The sequence below is a fragment of the Microcaecilia unicolor genome, chromosome 1, assembly GCF_901765095.1.
Source record: "Microcaecilia unicolor chromosome 1, aMicUni1.1, whole genome shotgun sequence".
Taxonomy (NCBI): domain Eukaryota; kingdom Metazoa; phylum Chordata; class Amphibia; order Gymnophiona; family Siphonopidae; genus Microcaecilia; species Microcaecilia unicolor.
In genome coordinates this window covers 162381126-162398465 of record NC_044031.1, presented here as the reverse complement: position 1 = coordinate 162398465, position 17340 = coordinate 162381126, and the positions used below count along the sequence as shown (strand labels likewise).

General features: G+C 44.9%; 1 protein-coding gene across 1 annotated transcript in view; it reads right to left on the bottom strand.

Annotated features, from left to right (window-relative positions):
* Positions 1-17340, bottom strand: part of KLHL7 (kelch like family member 7) — a 94255-nt gene that overhangs the window by 6301 nt on the left and 70614 nt on the right. The window contains exons 8-10 of the mRNA XM_030201796.1: positions 15383-15623; positions 6911-7112; positions 5725-5822 (exon numbers count right to left, since the gene is read on the bottom strand). Coding sequence (XP_030057656.1) covers positions 5725-5822; positions 6911-7112; positions 15383-15623 — 541 coding nt within the window. The remainder of the gene's footprint in view (positions 1-5724; positions 5823-6910; positions 7113-15382; positions 15624-17340) is intronic.

The following is a 17340-nucleotide window of genomic DNA, read 5'->3' as shown; positions in this document are numbered from 1 at the left end:
CGCACCACTCTGGAACTGAGCGACCACTCGTGAGGTTGCATTATCCTGCTCAATCTGTCGGCCAGACTGTTGTTTATGCCTGCCAGATACGTGGCTTGAAGAAACATGCAGTTCCGCGAGCCCAAAGCCACATTCTGACGGCCTCCTGACACAGGGGGCGAGATCCGGTGCCCCCCTGATTGTTGATGTAATATACATGGCAACCTGATTGTCTGTCTGAATTTGGATAATTTATTGGGACAGCCAATCCCTGAAAGCCTTTAAAGCGTTCCAGACCGCTCGCAACTCCAGGAGGTTGATCTGCAAACCTGTTTCCTGAAGGGACCAACTCCCTTGGGTGTGAAGCCCATCGACATGAGCTCCCCACCCCAGGAGAGACGCATCCGTCGTCAGCACCTTTTGTGGCTGAGGAATTTGGAAAGGATGTCCCAGAGTCAAACTGGACCGAATTGTCCACCAATGCAGGGATTGGAGAAAACTCGTGGACAGCAGGACTACGTCCTCTAGGTCCCCAGCAGCTTAGAACCACTGAGACGCTAGGGTCCACTGAGCATGGGAGTCACATGCGCTGTGAAGGGCAATCTCAACATCTGCCGAGCTGTGATCTGCTGAGACGCTCGTACCCAGGAAACGAGAGACAGAAGAGTGTCGGCCCTTGCTTCCGGAAGGTTGGCACGAGCCGTCTGAGAGTCCAGCAGAGCTCCTATGAATTCTAGTTTCTGGACTGGAAGAAGTTGGGACTTTGGATAATTTATCACAAACCCTAGTAGCTCCAGGAGTTGAATAGTCATCTGCATGGACTGTAGAGCTCCTGCCTCGGAGATGTTCCTCACCAGCCAATCGTCGAGATAAGGGAACACGTGCACTCCCAGTCTGCGTAGAGACGCCGCTACGACAGCCAGGCATTTTATAAACACCCTGGGCGCAGAGGCGAGACCAAAGGGTAGCACACAATACTGAAAATGCCGTGTTCCCAGACGGAATCGAAGATACTGTCTGTGAGCTGGCAGTATCGGGATGTGAGTGTAAGCGTCCTTTAAGTCCAGGGAGCATAGCCAATCGTTTTTCTGAATCATGGGAAGAAGGGTGCCCAGGGAAAGCATCCTGAACTTTTCTTGGACCAGATATTCGTTCAGGGCCCTTAGGTCTAGGATGGGTTGCATCCCCCCTGTTTTCTTTTCCACAAGGAAGTACCTGGAATAGAATCCCAGCCCTTCCTGCCCCGGTGGCACGGGCTCGACCGCATTGGCGCTGAGAAGGGCGGAGAGTTCTTCGGCAAGTACCTGCTTGTGCTGGAAGCTGAAGGACTGAGCTCCCGGTGGGCAACTTGGAGGTTTTGAAATCAAATTGAGGGCGTATCCCAGCCGGACTATTTGGAGAACCCACTGGTCGGAGGTTATGAGAGGCCACCTTTAGTGAAAAAATTTTAATCTCCCCCCCGACCAGCAGATCGTCCGGCACGGACACTTTGATCTCGGCTATGCTCTGCTGGAGCCAGTCAAAAGCTCGTCCCTTGCTTTTGCTGGGGAGCTGCTGAGGCCTGTTGAGGCGCACGCTGTTGACAGGAACAAGCGCGCTGGGATTTAGCCTGGGCAGCAGGCTGGCGAGAGGGAGGATTGTACCTATGCTTAGTAGAATAGGGAACAGTCCTCCTTCCCCCATAAAAACGTCTACCTGATGAGGTAGATACTGAAGGCGGCCGGTGGGAGAATTTGTCGAAAGCGGTGTCCCGCTGGTGGAGTTGCTCTACCACCTGTTCGACCTTTTCACCAAAAATATTATCCCCCCGGCAAGGAGAGTCCGCAATCCGCTGCTGGATCCTGTTTTCCAGGTCGGAGGCACACAGCCACGAGAGTCTGCGCATCACCACACCCTGAGCAGCGGCCCTGGACGCGACATCAAAAGTATCATAAACACCCCTGGCCAGGAATTTACGACATGCCTTCAGCTGCCTGACCACCTGCTGAAAAGGCTTGGCCTGCTCAGAAGGGAGCTTGTCCACCAAGTCCGCCAACTGCCGCACATTGTTCCGAATGCTCGTGTAGAGCTGGTAAGATTGGATTTTGGAAATGAGCATTGCAGAATGATAGGCCTTCCGCCCAAAAGAGTCCAAGGTTCTAGAGTCACGACCCGGGGGCACCGAAGCGTACTCCCTAGAACTCTTAACCTTCTTAAGGGCCAGATCCACCACACCAGAGTCATGAGGCAACTGAGTCCGCATTAACTCTGGGTCCCCATGGATCCGATACTGGGATTCTATCTTTTTGGGAATGTGGGGATTAGTTAGCGGCTTCGTCCAGTTCACCAGCAATGTCTTTTTGAGGTGTGATCAGCAGAAGAAAGGAAGTGTTGATGCCCCTGTACAAGTCGTTGGTGAGGCCCCACCTGGAGTATTGTGTTCAGTTTTGGAGGCCGTACCTTGCGAAGGATGTTAAAAAAAATGGAAGCGGTGCAAAGAAAAGCTACGAGAATGGTATGGGATTTGCGTTCCAAGACGTATGAGCAGAGACTTGCTGACCTGCACATGTATACCCTGGAGGAAAGGAGGAACAGGGGTGATATGATACAGACGTTCAAATACTTGAACGGTATTAATCCGCAAACAAATCTTTTCCGGAGATGGGAAGGCGGTAGAACGAGAGGACATGAAATGAGATTGAAGGGGGGCAGACTCAGGAAAGATGTCAGGAAGTATTTTTTCACGGAGAGGGCGGTGGATGCTTGGAATGCCCTCCCGCGGGAGGTGGTGGAGATGAAAACGGTAACAGAATTCAAACATGCATGGGATATGCATAAAGGAATCCTGTGCAGTAGGAATGGATCCTCAGAAGCTTAGCCGAAATTGGGTGGCGGAGCAGGTGGGGGAAGAGGGGTTGGTGGTTGGGAGGCGAGGATAGTGGAGGGCAGACTTATACGGTTTGTGCCAGAGCCAGTGATGGGAGGTGGAACCGGTGGTTGGGAGGCGGGAAATACTGCTGGGCAGACTTGTACGGTCTGTGCCCTGAAAAAGGCAGGTACCAATCAAGGTAAGGTATACACATATGAGTTTATCTTGTTGGGCAGACTGGATGGACCATGCAGGTCTTTTTCTGCCGTCATCTACTATGTTACTATGTATGTTACTATGTTACTAAGACATGATGCATGGGTACAGTGGATGATTCCTTAGGTGGCGAAGGATAGTCCAAAAGCTCAAACATTTTGGCTCTTGGCTCATCGTCTGTGACCACAGGGAAGGGAATGGCCGTAGACATTTCCCGGACAAAGGCCGCGAAAGACAGACTCTCAGGAGGAGAAAGCTGCCTTTCAGAAGAGGGAAGACCGCAAGACTCCTCGTAAGAGAAATATCTCAGGTCCTCCTCTGCTTCCCACGAGGCCTCACCCTCGGTATCGGACACCAGTTCGTGGACTGCAGTCCGAAGCCAGGCCTGCCTCGACTCCATGGAAACCTGGCCACGGTGGGTAAGTCGAGAGGAAGACTCCTGCACCGGCAGCAATGAAGCTCCCTCCATCGAAGTCGTTGGGGAGTCAGCCTGGGAGGCCGCCAATGCAGGTACCGCAAGCGGTACCGGGACCGGAGACCTCATCACGGGCGAGGAGCCAGCCGTCACCTCTCTCAACAGCACCGGTGGCGCAAGCACCCCCGGTATTGGAGCGGAAGGGCGCAACAGCTCTTCCAGGATCCCTGGAAGGATGGCTCAGAGGCTCTCGTTCAGAGCGGCTGTCGAGGAAGGCAAGGGGTCCAGTACCGGTGACGAGTTCAGAATCTGTCGGGGCCGCGAAGGCGGTACCAGGCTGTCCATCGTAGAGCGCATCGACACCTCTTGTATGGAGGGCGAGCGATCCTCCTGGCGTCGACGCTTAGCGGGTGCCGAATCCCTCGGCGACCCAGAGCTCTCGGTACCGTGACGGGAAGGTGACCGGTGCCGATGCTTCTTTGCCTTTGCACGAAGCAGGTCACCAGTACCTCCCGGTACCGAAAAGGAGGACGTTGAATCCAAACGCCTCCTCAGGGCCAGGTCCGAAACAGGTCGATCCCGGGGGGCCTGTACAGCAGGAGCCCTCGAGACAGGCGGAGACCTACTCGAGGGCTCACCACTACCAGCAGGGGAATGGACAGCCCTCACCTGCGCTCCTGATGATGATGCACCATCCGACGACATCGATACCGCCGATGACCTCGGTACCGCAGGCGTTGAAGTACTGGACGAGGCTCCGAACAAGAGGCTCCACTGAGCGAACCTCGCCGCCTGAGTCCTTTTCTTCAGCGAAAGACAGAGGTTACAGGCCTGGGGACGATGACCGGCCCCCAGACACTGAAGGCACGTGTCTATCAGTGAGCGAGATCGTCCGGCTGCACTGGGTGCATTTTTTGAAGCCGCTGGCAGGCTTCGAGGACATGGGCGGAAAAATCAAACTGGCGAAATCAAAATTCGCGATGGTGACAAAAAGAGGCACCAAAACAAGGGAAAAACCCGTACGGGCGGCCAAAAAAGGCTGCTTCCGACGACGAAAGGAAACTTACGGGAAAAACACTGGGAATAGCGGAAAAAATACACAAGATGAAGAATGTGACGGAAGACTTTCCGGACACTTCCGAACGGAAGAACACAGCGAAAAAGGCGCGAGGGGTCTCCTTGAGGCGCAGAACGTCCGTAAACAGCCGTCCTGAGCCGCGAAAAAAAGAAGACTGGCGAACATGCTCGCATTCGGGCAGGAAGACGATCGCGCATGCGTACGCAAGGGCTAGCAAACGTTGTTGCTAGTGAAGATCTCCGATCGGAGGGGCTGCCGTGACGTCACCCCCACTTATGAGAACAAGTAGCCTGCTTGTCCTCGGAGAACTGGTAGATCTAGGGTATCCAGAAATCTTTTAATATCGTGGATATTGTTTAAACATTCTTTGGACAATGTCCAAGTCCAAAGAATGTTTGTTTAAAATCGGCATTTTCTGCTACTTTTTAATTTTTAGCTGCTCGGAACAATTTGCCAGTTCAACTATGAATTCTAACTTGTTATGGTCAGTTTAGAAAGCTTTTAATAATAAAAGATTCCTAAATAATAATTTATTTTATTTTTAAATCAAAGAAAGCAATCAAAAGGAAAACAAAACTACCAGCCTCTAAGGCCTAACCTAACAATACACAAGTCACAAGCCTCATTTTTAGTCTCAACATAATTTCTGTCCAAAATATGCAGTGCTGTTCTTTTCCATTCCTTCTTACAGACACACACTTCTTTATTTTTTATCACAGCATGATTGCCTTTATCATTGTGTACAACAATTATTTTTTATGCCCATTTTTCTTTCAATTATTAACCCTGAGGGCTGGTAGGATGTTTCTTACTCCAGCAGGGACCACCACAGTAGTGGCAACTTCCTTCTCAGGTTCACTGTGCCCTGGGTTCCAGCTTCCTCTGACCCACAGGAGAAACTCAGACATGCAGCATTGTGGTCTGAAAAGTGGAGGTCAGCTCTGGATGAGTTATGGTATGCCCCACAATGATACATCTTATAAATTATACATAGGAATTTGTCCTCATTTTTGTGATAGTCACAGTTACAAGAGAAGACTGCCTGTGGCACAGGATCAACTGTGTATGTTCAAATCTGCATGCAGAAAGGATCTCCACCTTCAGCAGCAGAACAGGGGGAGAGAAAGGGACTGGAAGTAAAAGATGTTTAACGGGAGAAATTGAAGGATTAAAAATAAAACTAGCTACCTAGGCCATTTTGCCCACCAACTGCAAAGATTTTATCTTTTACAAACACCAGCCCATGGTTCTTCCTGGCTTCAATCATTGGACACAGCTCTGTCCATCTGGAAAAAAAAAAGAGATATTATATACATGTTCATTTCTCATCATTTTCCTGAGTTATTTTCAGTTTTTAAAAAAAAGCAAAATCTGCCCCATCTGGGGTACCAAGACTTGAAGAGAACAGATATTCTTAACACCCACAATGCTTTACTTACACCCCCCCCCATCCCCCTCCATTTTCCAGGACTAGCAAAGAAGTCCACTATCCCCAGTGCTGGCCCATTCAATACATATTCAGGTCCAGATATTTGTGTGCAGACACATTTAAGCATTTCTCAAAATGCAGTCATAGTCAGCTTAATGGCCCACCAGCACTGTTGCCATAACAGAAATCCAAGTGAGTCCAGGACCCGATTTGACAGGCCGCTCAGCTATCTCAAAAGCTGTAGCCATTCAGTCTAGGCTTTATTTATTTCTATAGCGTGGTTAAAGCTGTACATTCAGCTTGAACAGGAAGGCTGCATGAAACTATGCACACTGTAGCACTGGTTTCTTGGCAGAAAAACACCTTTCCTGGACACAAAAATGCCAATTTTTCTGTACTAAAGAAACAGAATGGTATAAACAAGTGTTAAATAAAATGAATAATAAAGAGAAAGATGTTTGAAGTTAAGATATTTTGACACCAACAAGAAAGGAAACCCAAATCTTTAAATCCTATCCTATATAATAATACATACCTCCGTTCTAACCTGCCTGGGACCGTGGCTCCCTCGGAGGTGGTCTTCTAGGCAGGCTAGAACGCACTGTCGTCAGAAACTGACCTTTTTTTACTAGTCACATTATAAACCATAAAATTCTAGTGCTTTGTCTATCCCTCTTCCCCTACCCCAACAATTTTCTCTTGAGACTGTCACTGAATACTTTTGCCTTACACTTTAATATTCTGATATTGACAACTTTTGCTCATAGTGCCCTGACCTGAGGAAGGTGGTTCTGACCTTTGAAAGCTAGTCAAAATATGTATTAAGTTAGTCCAATAAAAAAGGACTCATCTTATATTTCCTTTTTTTGTTCCTTTTATTGTTTTTTCCCCTGCTTTTTGAAGTAAATCCGGTGATAGACATTTGACATTAGTACAGTTACATACGTTTCTGTTGCTGGGTCATAAACTTCGCAGCTATTCAGTACTCTGCCAGAGACATTGTTCCCCAAGCTGCCACCACAGACGTAGATGAGCCCGTTGGCCTCCACCATGCCATGGCTGCACCGCTGGGTCAGCATGCTGGGCTTTGTGTGCCAGCTTTCTGTCCTTGTGTCGTAACACTCAAATAAATACAGAGCCGAGTTTCCTTTACAAGAAGAGAGCAGGACATGCACTTAAGTTACTGTTGATATTGTGCCCTACCCACCTTGCCACACAGAGATTTCAATTATGAGTGAGGGAAGAAATTTTTTAAAGTTTAGCTAAAGAAATCACTTCCCAATGAAAAAACAGAGTAAACCAAACACCAGTGGTTCACAATCCTGTCCTCGAAGAGTACCAGCTGCCTGGGGTTTCAGGATATCTGAAGAAGGATTACCTTTGAAAACCAATTGAAAAATGTATTACGTTAATCCAATAAAAAGGGTATCATTTTCTTTTCTTTTCTGTGTTTTGATTTATTTCTATTTATTACCTTTAAAAGTGGACTCACGCTGCTATCACACCACTTTACTCAGGATATCCACAATAAGTATGCATGAGATAAATCTGCATGCAATGGGGGCAGTACAAGCACATCTCTCATGCACATTCCTTGCAGATATCCCGTAAACCTGAGCATGGGATACTCCTCCAGGACAAGTTGGAGAGCCAGTGCCCCACACCTAGTGGACAGCAATTGAATAAAAACACTATTCAAGCCAGGTACGTTTGCCATTCGGCTTTGGCTCTAACTGCCTTTGTTATGTAAATCGATCTCCAAAAGCAGCTGACTGCTATTAATTATGTGTGATAGGTTAGAAATAATCATAGTGTTATTCTAGTCCAATACCATATCAGTGCTTAATATTCTGGCAGAAAATAATTGTTTACTCAGTCTGATTAACAGAGCTCTGTACTTTCTCCTTGATCTGTTAAATGGATATCTAATTCTTTGGTGTACTGTACAGGGCTGGTGATATGGAATAAAATACTTTTGGAGATACATAAGGTTAGACAATACAAAGCAATCAGGAAAGCTGCGAAAGCATGATTATTATTCATAAGCTGAGAGAAGTGTTAGAAGATTTTTTTTAAATTAATAACTTTGTGGGACACTAAGGACTATGAGTTATGTTATAATTTTAATTGATGATTGAGATAGAGCTATATTTTAGTAGAGGGTTTTTAAAGTAGCTTTTGTGAGGTAGGTTGAGTGTAGGAGTGAGGGTGGTTGTTACTGTACACCACTCAGATAGCTTTAATTAGATCATAAACAACTTTTAATAATCATTTTGAATGCTGTTAATTATTTGTACATGCATTAAATTTCCTTCCCAAGAATGTACATCAGGTGTTCAGCGCTGCGTGCGTCTGGTAGTGCTATACAAATGCTAATAATAATAATGATAATAAATGTACATCATAGAAGTGGTATTCAAAATTAGTTCAAGACACCTCTAGTGATTATGTATAAGATATACAAAGGATCTCCACTGCATACAAATTTATCTCAAGCGTATTCATTATGAATATAAAACAGGGTTAGAAAACACTCTAATCAGCAATACTTTTAACACGCTATATCAATTGTTGATGACAACACTACAAAATGTTTTAATACCATCAAAACCTCTAATCTCATTTCTTTATTAAACTCTACATACACTACAGTTCTAACCACAAACTGACCCTTCAAAGTCCATTTTAAAACACCCCTGGGATTATCATCTATTGATTCTATATGTGCTAATCATAGAAACAACATACAATGAGTAGAACACTATTACATCATGTTTTTATCCTAACTCTCATTGATTGAATATTCTTCTCCACCTAATTCCAGAGGCTAAAGATATCCCCCCCTAAAATACAAAAAGAGTCTCCAATGAAACCCAAAGTCAGATGACTACCATGCCGTGAACGCTTCAAAAGTGACTCAATTCAGTTCGATTGTGTAAACCCGCATAAGAAAGTCCTGTAGCGTTTGTAGTCCTTTAACCCTAAAAGTTAGCAGAAGAGTGCTGTGGTATTCCTCTGTTAAATAAAATGTTTCTTCTTTAAATCCTCTACTCGGGTTCATTGGGATAGATTCAAAAACATCCTAACAGAGCATAAAATGCTCTGCGAATAACTATGGCAATTTTTCACAAAAGCGTGTGCGATTCTGTGATACCAACTGGTCTTTACATGGACCAAAATAGCCTGCCAGTGAAGAGCTCCAGACCTTATATAAAAAGATGCTAAAGCGTTAGGGGGCATCCTGAAAACCTAATTGATGGGAGTGTCCAGAAGGCTGGTTGGAGGAGACAGAGAGACATTCAATGACTGTCTGAAATATAGACAAATTAACAATTTTCAGCAGAGACAAGTTCAAGAACATGAGGCAGTTATACTGTTCAGCTTCAAGGGAAACACTGAAAAAGGAAAAGTTATGTCTTATTTGATAACTTTTCTTATCAGACCAGTCCAGACCAATGGGTGTCTGTCTGTCTGTCTACCAGCTGATGGAGACAGAGAATGAAAATACTTCTCAAGTAATTCGCCCCTTAAGGGTCCTGTGCTGCATAGAATGTTCAGTACTTCGAATAGCCAAGCAATGGTGCTCAAAATTCACCTGGTGGCCAATATTTGAGCCACTCTGAGCCTACTACTACTAAGTGGGAAAAGGTGGTATACAAATGTAACAAATAAATAAAATAAATAAAAATATTGAAAATGAGACCAAATATCTCAATCTGGTCAGAACCTTACCAGTCATTGCAGCATATACTGAACTGACATGCAGATATTTCACTGAGTCAGGAGACATGCAACATACAATAGGTTAGGAAACGTAAAAGTAGAATCAGTGATATCTGAAAATATAACTTGTACCCAAAAGAAAATCAACCAACTAGGGAGGGATTCTGGACTGGTCTGACAGGAGTAAAGGAAAGAAAGTTATCAAGACAGACATAACCTTTCCTTCTATAGCATCCTATCAGACCAGTCCAGACTAATGGGCTGTAGCAAAGCAGTGTCCCCAGCGTAGGGCAGGACTAAAAATGTTTGAAACACTCAAAAGAGAGAAAAACTGGAATAGTCTTAGAGAGATCCTTCCCAGCAAAACCCAGCAGAAAGAACCAAGACCAATCAGGACTCTAGAAAGACAAAAAGGGTATAGAAGAGGAGAAGGAAGTGAGTCACATGGTAAGTAGGAACAACAGAAAACAGCATTGATAGACAATGGAAGAGATGCATAAAGCAAGAAACAACCCCAACTGGTGATTTTTCTTTGAAGGAAACAGCCTAAGACCAAAGCACATCTATGAAGGGAATACTGTAACTACAATAGAAATTCTGGATGAGTTGAATATCCAGAGAAGGGAATATAAGAAAAAAAAAGCTATCGGAGCTGAAAAACCACAGTGCTTCCCTAATTTTGTGACAACCAGGAAAATCCAGAAGCAAATTGAAGAATCACCCTTCACTGAGAATAAAGACTCATGGGGTCTAAACAGAATGGCTTACTCAGACAAGAAGATCCAAATGTCATCATAAGAGCAAGGAGAGACCATATAGGCCTTGAGACATTACATGAAATATGAGACACTCAGTGAGGACAACCAAAAATGGGAGCCTATATTAGGCTCAGAATCAAACCACAATATCACAGACTTCCTGAAACAGTGGTGGCTAATGCCAGTGCTACTGAGTTAGCTACGCAAAACAGCTAGAGTGTAGAATCGCACAGAGTAGGTGGTTTACATAGCCTGAGCCATACGAGTGACCAGAGAAACCGTAATAAATAGTTGTGCAGAGTAGATGAGGCACACAGCTACCAAAACCAGAGAAAGTCTACCGATGCAACCAAGCAGCATAAGCAAATACATCAAGAGATGTTATACATGTAGCCGCGGTAGCTGCAGCTATAGATGTGGCCATCAAAACTGGAGACATGCATGCCACCACTGTAGCAGGAGTTTCAGAAGTGCACAGCCGTATCCATACAGACGTCTGCAGTAGCTGGTGCCATGTAGTCAGTCGTGACAGGTAGTACCATACAGGCAGACATGGTATCTGGTGTCAGAGGCGCTGCTGCGGCTAGTGTAATAAAGAATAAAATTACAGAACACATAGACAAACATGGTTTAAAGGGAAAGAATCAGCATGGGTTCAGCCAAGGGAAGTCTTGCCTCACCAATTTGCTTCATTTCTTTGAAGGCGTGAATAAACATATGGATAAAGAGGAACTGGTTGATGTAGTGTATCTAGATTTTCAGAAAGCTTTTGACAAACTTCCTCATGAGAGACTCCTGAAAAAATTAGAGAGTTATGGGATAGGAGGCAATGTTCTTCTGTGGATTAGAAATTGGTTATTGAATAGAAAACAGAGGGTAAGGTTAAATGGCCATTTTTCTCAATGGAAGAGGGTAAATAGGCATGCCGCAGGGATCTGTACTGGGACCGGTGCTATTTAACATATTTATAAATGTTCTGGCAATCAGAACAACGAGTTAAGTGATTAAATTTGCAGATGATACAAAACTATTCAAAGTTGTCAAAACACATGTGGATTGTGAAAAATTGCAGGAAGACCTTAGGAAACTGGAAGACTGGGGTATCCAAATGGCAGATGAAATTTAATGTGGACAAATGCAAAGTGATGCACATTGGGAAGAATAATCCGAATCATAGTTACATGATGCTAGGGTGATAGTAACATAGTAAATGACGGCAGATAAAGACCTGTACGGTCCATCCAGTCTGCCCTACAAGATAAAGCGAAGATACTTACCTGTAGCAGGTATTCTCAGAGGGTAGCAGGCTGATTGTTCTTACATGTGGGTCGACATCCGCGTCGGCCCAGGAAGCGACAAATTTTGCAAGCATAAAACTAAAGTTTTGCCAGAGTCCTCTGGCGCGAGCAGCGCATGCGCGGACGACTTCGCCCCCGTCGCGCGAGCGTGCCCCTTCAGTTAAATTAAAAAGCATACAAATAGACAAATAACTCCAAAGGGGAGGTGGGCGGGTTTGTGAGAACAATCAGCCTGCTGTCCTCAGAGAATACCTGCTACAGGTAACAGTAACATAGTAGATGACGGCAGAAAAAGACCTGCACGGTCCATCCAGTCTGCCCAAGAAGATAAATTCATATGTGCTACTTTTTTATTTGTACTGTCCTCTTCAGGGCACAGACCGTGTAAGTCTGCCCAGCACTATCCTCGCCTCCCAACTACCAGTCCCGCCTCCCACCACCAGCTCTGGCACAGACCGTATAAGTCTGCCCAGCACTATCCCTGCCTCCCACCACCGGCTCTAGCACAGACCGTATAAGTCTGCCCAGCACTATCCCCACTGCCCAACCATCATTGTCTCCTTTCAGTTAGATGATTTAATCATTGTATATATATCTTAATCATTGTAGATTTTAGCTCCTCTAATAAAGATTTCATTTATCTAATATGAATCCAAAAGAATCCACAGTAATTATTGAGTAGTCTGTGTTAGTGAGACAGGCTGTAAATCCATAGCGGTACAGGTTGGTTTGGGGTTGTGGTTTACTATGGGAATCTAATTTGTTTTGCTATTGTTGCTATGTGGTTTTTGAAATTTTTTGAAAATTAATAAAAACAAAGTAAAAAAAAAACAAAAAACTGAAGATTTCTTTTTCAATAATATTTCAGCTGACTTTTTACTATATGATGTATTTTGCTTTTCGGTGCTGATGTTGTTTAATTTGAAAATGTATAATTTGGTTGTACACTGCTCAGACACTTAAGTATTGTGTGGTATATCAAATCATTAAATCTAATTCAATCTAACCCATGAATGGGCAAATTCATTAACAAATTATAAAGAAAAAGCACAGAATAGTCAAAGGACATCTAACTTCAAAGAAGTGAGAGGAAATCCAGAAGTCAGCTGGGGTCTGTGGTACTGAAAACAGATATAAATTGGGCACATGAGATCCTGGACTCTACATTTCTTGCTTATGGCTCCTGCAATATCACACTGCATCCTACTTGTTGAGCTGACCTTACAGTTGGCTGCTAAAACTGAGTTCTGCATCTCTGGGCCCCTCTACAGAATTTGGGATGAATTCAGAACTATTCAAGCAAGATCTCTGCTCACCTTTCAGAGAAAGGCAAGAAACCATTACTGTGAAGTCTTATTCTGCCCAATGACATTCCAGCCCCTCAAAAATACCAAACCCCCTTCTCTTGTCCAGCTTTTCAGTCACACAATAACAAAGAGACCTCTACTTCCAACAGCTGCCCAAGACCAACTTTATCATGAACAGATCCACGTTCATTTCCATTGTTAGTCCAGACAGCTAGATATAGACAAGTGCTGCCTGCCTTTCTGGGTTCTAAACCCATGAAGGTAGAACTGCCTCTGGCACCTCGCTCTCTTAGCTAACCAGATTTTGGCTGGATAGTTTAAGCTGATCTCCAGTCATAACCTAACCAGCTAGCCTGAAGCCTAGTTTAAGCTAGCCAAATTACCTGGTTAGCACTGAAAATCTGTGCTAAACAGCTTACATGCCATACTTTGTATTGATGTTTGAATATTTTTATTACTGTAATTGTCTATTGCCTATGTTTGATTTATTCTTGTTGTACATTGCCTTGAGTGAATTCCTTCAAAAAGGCGGCAAATAAATCCTAATAAATAAATACATTTAATCCCTGCCCAAACTATGTTTTACCTATTTTTTTGAGTGGCAAAATTTAGATGTCTTGTCAATTTGAACAGCTTGGGGACAGGGAGGAATTTTCAGAAGCACAGTAAACCCTTTAAAAGCTGACCTCAATCTAATATCTTGTACTGCTTTCTCTTGCCCTTCACTGTCCACACAGCTAGAAGCCACCACAACCGTAGGGTAAAGGAAACTGGACGAGACCTTCACCCTTACATCAGGCACATTATTCCAGGACTATAGTGCATCCCTATAAAAATGCACAGTATTCCCCAGTTCCCTATTGTGGCTTTGTCTCTCCCCCCCCCCCCCCCCCCCATATCAGCACAGGGACCACTTTGCTTTTCACCTTTCTGCGCTCATTACCTTTTTGCTCATTTCCCTTTCCTTTGTACACACAGAAGTAGTACAGGGCAGATGCCGTGGAAATGTTTCACCTACTGTGGCTTAACGCCTGTGAATATGTGCCAAAAGACAAAAGAAGGAGCATCATCTGAGAACAGCACTTCCTCATGCACCCACCGCAACTACCACGGGAGAACCAGTGTGGTATCAGTACCTCACTCATCGACCTTCCACAACATGAGGGAAATTGTGTCCCCCAATACAGCAGAACAAAATTCATAAACACGTTGTAAACTACAGATCTGTGACATGTCATACATATAGGGTAGCCAGGCTAATTCATAACTCCATCTGAGGCTTGGAAGCTGCATTCTTTAAACAGTCATTGAATCAAAATGGAGCCAGACCCCAAAGTCCAGAAAAGAAACATCAGGTGGCTCTTGGAGGCTCTGCTCACAAGGTGATAAAAGGGCTCTATCTATACACTTACAACAGCACGTGAAATCTAGTCATTTATTTTAAAGCTTCCATCAGTTCTGATTGACAAAGGGTTCATGAAGGCTAAACAACGCTTCTTTCCACAGAAACAAAATTAACATCCTTTCACTAGCGTATTCTTAACTACCTAGTCATACAGAAGTGGGAGAAGGTATCAGAGAGGCATGCATTACACACTTTCAATCACAATGTGGCTTAACTATCCAGACATACGAGACTCCAGACAAACCAAACTGAAGACACTGGACATCTCTCTATCCAGAATGGAAGCCTGCTCGGAGAGAAGGAAACTGGCACAGCAACATAAGTTCAGTCACTCAGAGCTGAAGGAAGATGTTCCAGAGAGCAGACTGCCCTTCCTTGAAGAAAACTGGCTTCACAATTGATTTTCTTTCAGCAAAGAGTGGACAGTGTTTGAAACACTCCTGCTGCAGCATCAGTGAAGGGCGGCATTAAGATGAATGATGGACCTCGTTTCTGTCAGCCGCTAATGGAATTCTTATGCCCACTAACTGCCGTAATAGAATCATGCTGGAGTGTTTACAACACTGCCAGTAAGGACCACACTAAGTATAATAGACTGATTTACTTGCACTTAATCAGCAATGAACAGCTCTGGTCAGCTTTTTATGACTAGACAGAAATGGGATCATAGCGCTTACATTACTTTTATTGACTGCACATAAAACCTGACAAACATCCCAAGTTTTTTATTGTCTGCCTGAAGCACAGCGCTGCACACAGCACTTCTATGGATAACCTAGAAAGCATGCCACCACCCCATGCACTCCCAGCAAATCATACAGAAACACCAGCCATAGGTGAGGGTGAGATTTAAGGTATTACTAAAAACTTTAATAGCGACAATCTAAGAATATTTAAGCAACGAGAGGAAACAAAACTGCACATACCCACTTCTGAGCCACCAGATGTATAAATTTTGCCCTCGGCGGCACAGGCAGCAAGACTGTCTCGCGGTGTTGGTGGTCCCAGTTTGGAATACCAGCTGTCCTTTACGACATTGTAGCAATCCATCCGCTTGATTGGGAAGAGCTGTGAGCCACCCAGTATATAAACCACGTTGTCCCAGAAGACGCAGGCTGCATCCCGTCGCTTTTCAAAGGGACACCGGATGTCAGTCCAGCTATAATCCTGTTGGGGGGGGGGGAGGGAAGGGGGCAGAACAGAAGACCCTAAGCAACTGAGCTATAGGAACCGACCCCAGGCAGCTTACAGAGCTTCTGAGATATACACTTACTTTTTTCCCCTTAGACTTCCATCAGTACTGGATATGTAAAAAATCGATATACAAGCAAAAAAACACAGTGTGCAGAGCATACAAAGTACATGAATTGCAAAAGAGCAGAGATACAATTCCCCCTTGCAGAAATCCCCTAATGTCTGTCAGCTGAATTCTGACTAGTAGTCTCCCATGATGGGCTCTTTGGCTTACCCCTCACCCTACGCCAAGCACAGCAGAGGCAGGGGGTACTATAGACAGTTGCTAGTTGGGGGGGTGTTTAATTCTTGCTCTTCCCCCCCCCCCCCCAAAAAAAAAAAAAAAAAACTACAGTTATAAAGAACCTAATGTTACAACTCTAAAAGTTTTTAATAAATTCATACCATATTTGAAACTAGCTGCCTATCTTAGGAAACAGTATCCAGTGTTGTAAAAGGTTACCACTAGCACCATGTACTGTAACAAAAACACAGCTATCCAACTTGGTGAGCTCGGTGTGCCTTTAAGTATGTGCATTTCATGATAAACTTAGAGAAAATTTCTCCAACAGTGCACTGTTGCAGGGTCCATAGTATTTTATTTATTTATTAGGATTTATTTACTGCCTTTTTGAAGGAATTCACTCAAGGTGGTGTACAGTAAGAATAGATCAAACATGAGCAGTAAAAATATTCGAACAACAATACAAAGTATGGCATGGTATATTACTACTATGACAACACAATATGTAATCAGTGGCGTACCGGGGGGGGGGGGGGGGGGGGGGGGGGGGGGGTGGACCGCCCCGGGTGCAACCAATGGGGGGGGTGTTCCGTCCAGCAGCAGCGTCTTGTGTCATCCGATCCGATTCTTCTTCTGCTCCGCTAGCGCTGCAGTGCACCGGCGCGCCTACACATTTCTTTGCGGCTCACGTTGTTGGTTCCTCTCTCCCTCCCTCCAGTCTCCGAGCGACTCAAGTCCCACCCATACTTGACGTCATGACGCCGCCTTCCTCCCCTCCTGCCGGCACCCTGCGTGCCAGTGCGCCTTGGCTTGGCCCATCCTACTTGACGTCCTGACGCCTTCGACGTCATGACACCTTCCTCCCCCCCCCCCCCCGCGGCACCCTGTCCCTGCGCGCCAGTGCACCTTGGCTTTTGGGCTTCCTGCTGCAGTGCAGACTCAGAGCAGTAACGTCTCTACTCAGGGTGTGGTTTTTTTTGGCGCCTCCGACCAAGTCCTGACTCCTGTCCTCTCTCCACGAGTCCACCCACGTCACAGAGTTGAACAGCTGAGCTGAGCAGTGCAGCAGTCTGAATAACATTGAGTGAGTGAGTGAGTTTTATTTTCAGTTTTTCCAACAGCCGGTAGACTTTTTCTCTTGATCTTTTGCACAGGAGCCAACTTTTTAAAATTATTGGGGGTGGTAGGCGGCTAGGCCCAATGAAAATACCCTTCCCTGGAAACATAAGGAATTTTTTTCAATATTGGGGGTGCTCAAGCACCCACAGAGTCGGCTCCTATGATCTTTTGGGAGTTTTGGCTGGCCTGGTTTCTTTGATTACGTGGGTGGTCTAATCCTTTTTACTGTTATTATGGGTCAAATTAGGCAAGGCCAAGGTTCAACAGAATTTTATACTGTCACTCAGA